This window comes from Hermetia illucens, chromosome 1 (genome assembly GCF_905115235.1).
Source record: "Hermetia illucens chromosome 1, iHerIll2.2.curated.20191125, whole genome shotgun sequence".
Classification (NCBI taxonomy): Eukaryota; Metazoa; Arthropoda; class Insecta; order Diptera; family Stratiomyidae; genus Hermetia; species Hermetia illucens.
In genome coordinates, this window is record NC_051849.1 from 59,763,892 (window position 1) to 59,768,796 (window position 4,905).

The 4,905-nt window shown below is 38.5% G+C and overlaps 1 protein-coding gene across 2 annotated transcripts; it reads right to left on the bottom strand.

Moving 5' to 3' along the window:
* Positions 1-1,295: 1,295 nt before the first annotated feature.
* LOC119654130 lies at positions 1,296-3,688 on the bottom strand. Of its 2 annotated transcripts, XM_038059302.1 has the most exons (3): positions 3,551-3,688; positions 2,305-3,497; positions 1,296-2,045 (listed from the first exon to the last, which is right to left on the bottom strand). In XM_038059302.1, exon 2 carries the CDS (start codon positions 3,430-3,432, stop codon positions 2,323-2,325), a length of 1,110 nt encoding a protein of 369 aa, XP_037915230.1. In that variant the 5' UTR covers positions 3,433-3,497; positions 3,551-3,688; the 3' UTR covers positions 1,296-2,045; positions 2,305-2,322. The 2 variants fall into 2 exon arrangements, with proteins under 2 accessions (XP_037915230.1, XP_037915224.1); XM_038059296.1 differs by lacking the exon at positions 1,296-2,045 and having other exon boundaries at positions 2,076-3,497.
* Between the last annotated feature and the right edge of the window lie 1,217 nt (positions 3,689-4,905).

The window sequence follows — 4,905 nt, forward strand, 5'->3', positions numbered from 1 at the left end:
CGATGAAATAGTTGAATATCGGCATGATGTCATCGAGTAGTATACACCAAATCCAAACCAGGCTAGGATCCCCCAAAGATCACAAATTAAAACACGAATCCAGCGGAACATACAAAGTAACGTGTTCAGACTGTGGGAAGAGCTTTATAGGACAAAGTAAAAGACTGGTTTCGATATGCTGAGAAGAGTAGGCGAGAGAACGGGAAATGGCCAGTCGCTAAAGTCGACGGTAGTACGGTACATCATAGAAGAAGGACAGAGCGTCACATGGGACAACATTTTTATGGTAAAGGAATGCGGAATCAGCAAGGCCTGGCAATCTTACGGGGACCAGAGGGTTATAAAAACTATGATACGGGCGACCTACAATCGAAACTGCACAGGGAGGTGGCAAATAAGACACCGCGCAATAGTCACCTAGTTTCCACTTAACATATAATATCCTTCGATCCAAACCTCGTAGAAAGAATATTCAAGACATGGAGGAGAATCGTACACCCTCCAACTGCACAATTAAACTAATTTTGCAGAAAACTTTGTTGTCGAGTTCCCCAATAAAGTTCCAGACCTGAGGGAAGTTACTCCCTTTTCATCCCATCTAGACGGGCTTGAGTATGATACGTGGTGTAAGCATATTTGAATTCCAATCAGGGCATAGAGACGTATATGCCACATACAAAACATCTCGTTACTCCTCGTATAGAAGTTTGAAGGGCTGTAAACTGTAGAGGAAACCGACGCTGACAGAAAAGCATCAAACGGAATTGACTAGAACCATATTCATTGAAAAATGTTTAAGTGATGTTTAGGAAATGATTTCGTTTTAGCTACAATTTTTATGATTTAAAAAAAAGATAACAATTTTACGAAATAGTGTTTTGGATGTAATGGACAAATGGAACGAGAGGCATTGAATCAATTTTAATAAGGTTTTGTTTCACCAAGTGTCCGGATAGCTGAGTGGTTAGAGCACAAGGCTGTCGTACGGAAGGTCGCGGTTCAGATCTTATTGGTAGCAGTGGGATTTGTATCGTGATTTGATGTCGGATACCAGTCGACTCAGCTGTGAATGAGTACCTGACTTAAATCAGAGTAATAATCTCCGGCGAGCGCAATGCTGACCACATTGCCTCCTATAGGTTACTATCACCCTGTAGTGCACCCTGGTCCAATTGGATTATTTCACCAACGATTATTATTATTTGTTTCACAAAAACCTTAAAGGCTCAGTTTTTCCTGGTCAATTATTCTTATGAAGGGGTCTTATATGCTGCAAGTAAGAGCTTTTTATTTATTTTCGATCATAACAGGGCTTTTGTAATTATATTTCATAATGTATGATGCAATTTTTTTTAAATAAGAACTACAAACTTCAGAGGTTGAAGACCGACCAAGTCTCATATACCTTTCGCAAAGGTGAAAAGAACAGAGATCGGGGAAGGTAGTTATATAAACTCACTTTACAGAAAAAATTCTTGTCTGATAAAATGAGACCGGACATTCTCCGGGTATGATTCGTACGCGGGTCTGTTAGGAAAATGCCGAACTTATTTCGCATTCAAATGCAACTAAATTATGGTGGCCATAATATTCATTCGTTAATATTTTCTAGGCGTATCATTGCTCCTTGGGTCGCTAAATTGTCCAAAAAAAGTTTAACATCATTTTACGCGAGAAGTGTTCGTTCCCTTCATTGTTTGAAGTTTTTTTTTTCATTTAGTTATTCATTGATCCACGATTTCTTAGAATGTAGTAATAGTAAACAGTTTCCTTAAAATGAACCCCATTTTCTATTATCCCAAACTGTTCCTGTTTTGTATAAGAAACCCGAGAAGTGCCATCGGATTGTTGGCTGGTATTCTAATTTCCATGCTACACTCGAACACTCATCTTATGTTATCTAGCACTGCTCGTTTGCAATTGATGTATTAAGAGCAGCATTTGATAGTAGCGCGTCGATATTTTGACACACAACGCTTCAATTTCGCTATGGTATTGGATGGCGGCCGCCTTGCACAAAGTAATAGATAGCATGCAAACTTCCTCTGAAAAAAATGAAGACGAAAATGCAACACTTCCATAAAACTAGACTTATCATTATTCCTCCTCAGAATTAATTTAATAGTACAAAATACGAGTTAATCATTTTTACAGTAAAGGTTAAATAGTTCGCACACACTCTGCTGTCGGGAAATTAAATACGCAGAGCAAACTTTGTAGTTCACAGCTAAAATGTTCCGACACTGTAGCGTTTACGTCGTACTTAAATGCTTCCTAGATTGCTGCACAATGAAATTTTCCTACCTTTTTCTCTATAGCAAACTATATTTGAGATCCATTGCCTGCGTTATATTGTATCGTTTGTGTTGAGTATTGAGCTCGGTCGCTAGGCTGCTCCGTCGTTCCGTTGATATTCAAACCAGATATAACGAAAGCGTGTCCTGTTTCCTGCCGATATGGTATGGTATTTCGTGCAGGATACGTAAGCATTTTCATTTGTCCATCCAAAAGGATGTCCGTAATTAACTTCTCGGCAATGATGCACTGTTGCGCGTCCATAGAGCGCAGTTTGTATGCCACCATTTTCCCGAATATGGAAAAGTTATCCTCATTCGTATCCGTCGTGCTAGTTTTACTACATGCTAGGTTCAATAATTTCTCGAAATCAGTTGCACTACAATCGATTTTCACCTTTTTCGGTGCATTTTCACTGCGGGTTGAAGGCGATGATGCTTGGGAACATGCCGACGATGGACGGGCGTCCTGCTCAACGATCTCCGACGCTGCCATGTGGATAATGTTGTTCTCGCCAGGCTTCGCTGGCCTATTTATTCTCGGCCATAGAAAATTGACTTCGTCGTTGGCTTGCACTTCTATGTGCAGACGATTTTCCTTGGGCGTTGAGGGATATGGTTGCGTCTCAAAGACAATCTCCTCTTTCGATGTTGGAACACTTTGGACTGTTGTGCCCTGGATAGTCTGTGATTGCGGGCGAATGACAATTTCCGCCGGTGTGTCTTTACTTTCCTCTGCTTCAGCGTTCAGGGGATAGTCAACCGTCTTCGTCGGCATCTCGGCTGCGTCTACCTTGATATCTACTTTCGCCTTGTCTGGTCGCTCCTCGTTTAGCAAGAACATTAAACTTTCAAAGTAGCGACGTTTGGGACAGTAGGTGTCCTCTTTTCCACTCGTTTTATTCTTGCTCTCTGTAAATTTGCGTAGTTGATGCCGAAATGCACATCTCAAATTGTTGATTTTTTGTTTGGTTCTTTCGATATTGTAGTGCTCCCCGTGTTTGTTCGCCACTTCAATGAGTTTATGGTAAGCCTCTTGGCGCTTTTTCCGATTTTTGAAATCTGCTGAACTTGCCTGCCACAGACACGGTTGCTTGCGATACTCTTCAATAAAATCATCAATAAAATCGGTTTCCATTGTTTTTATTGATGTCTAAGTTATCCCGCGTAACACTCCCGAATGCTATGCTTGGGAGTTAGAACCTGCAAGAATGCGAAATGTTTTCGAGTGGCTCTGGTTATGACATGGCAATTACCTTTCATGGCCTATTGTTTACTTAAACTTGAAATAATGTATTGAGGCTCCGTATAACACCTAAATATTAAAAACAGTGAAGCAAGATGGTAGACAATTCTGACGTCTGTCATTTGTTCGCTGATAGCTGTTGTCGGGCGAATTCAAATCAGAACAATTTTTCATTTCACAGAAGATGGCGCGCTGTGTTTTGTTGATGACATTCCCTAATCGTCTCCAACCCATACAGGGTGGTTGATCACTTTTATTTAGTGCATATTTTTAACTTCGGTTCGGTGAATTGCAATTCAATTGACTATTAAAGTAAAAATAAATAATAAAATAAAATAAGGAATAAGATTTTCATCATTGAAATTTTAAATTTTAAAATATTTTCAAATGGATTTTAAATTATATATGGATGTTAATTAAAATGTTTCCTGAAAGCAAATGTTATTAAAAATTTTTGTTTGGGCTAAAGTAAGAGCTGCAGTGGATAACATCAAGTTGAGGTAAGAACAAGTCGGAAAACCAGAAGGTATACGTTTGGTATGGTCTTTCCCAATAGTACCTAGCACGTAAGTATAGTTCAACATTATTAGAACATGTGAACTTTAATATTTCACTTGAATGTCAATTATCTACGTTAGCGATGATGTCAGCATCTTATTTGCATGGCTTAAGATGCAGTTTATTTGCGCGACATTGATAAGTTTGAACTGCTATAACTTTGATACTAAGACTCGAAGTTCCACGAAACTTGGTAGTATTTTAATTGAGTACTCCGAGGATGACTTTAAGAATGGTTTTTTTTGTCAATTTTAAAAAGTTGTTAATGCACTATTAGTAAGTTTATTTGAGCACGTATCGGAATTGGACATATTTTGAATCAACCTGACCTTTTCAGATTTTTGGATTATATCATACATATTACATATTTCCTTAATACGTACTGCCTGCAGGTGTTTTCGTTGGTAGCCAGCTTTAATAAAAGCTTTTAGCTTATATTGCAAACACCTTTTGCAAATATGTCGATAGTCCTTTGAATCGACAAGTAAAACAACATTCTGAAGTACTAAAGAACAACCGCGATCCACATTAAAAAAAAACAAAAATAATAGAAATTTTTTTAGGAAAAGTATGAATTTGTATGGAGAAAGTACAAGGACTTGTATTACTTTTGAGCAGAAAAGTGTTTCGGACCCAACCTTTATCTTTCCTCGGTGCTACTTTTACAATCTAATTGCTTTATTATGCTTTTTGATGCCTCACCAACAAAAATGCAAGGGGTTTGATGATTTTTGGGTCTATAACGGGAAAAAAATGGCGATGCACACCGAAAATACTCGATAAACAATTTGAAACACGACAATGACC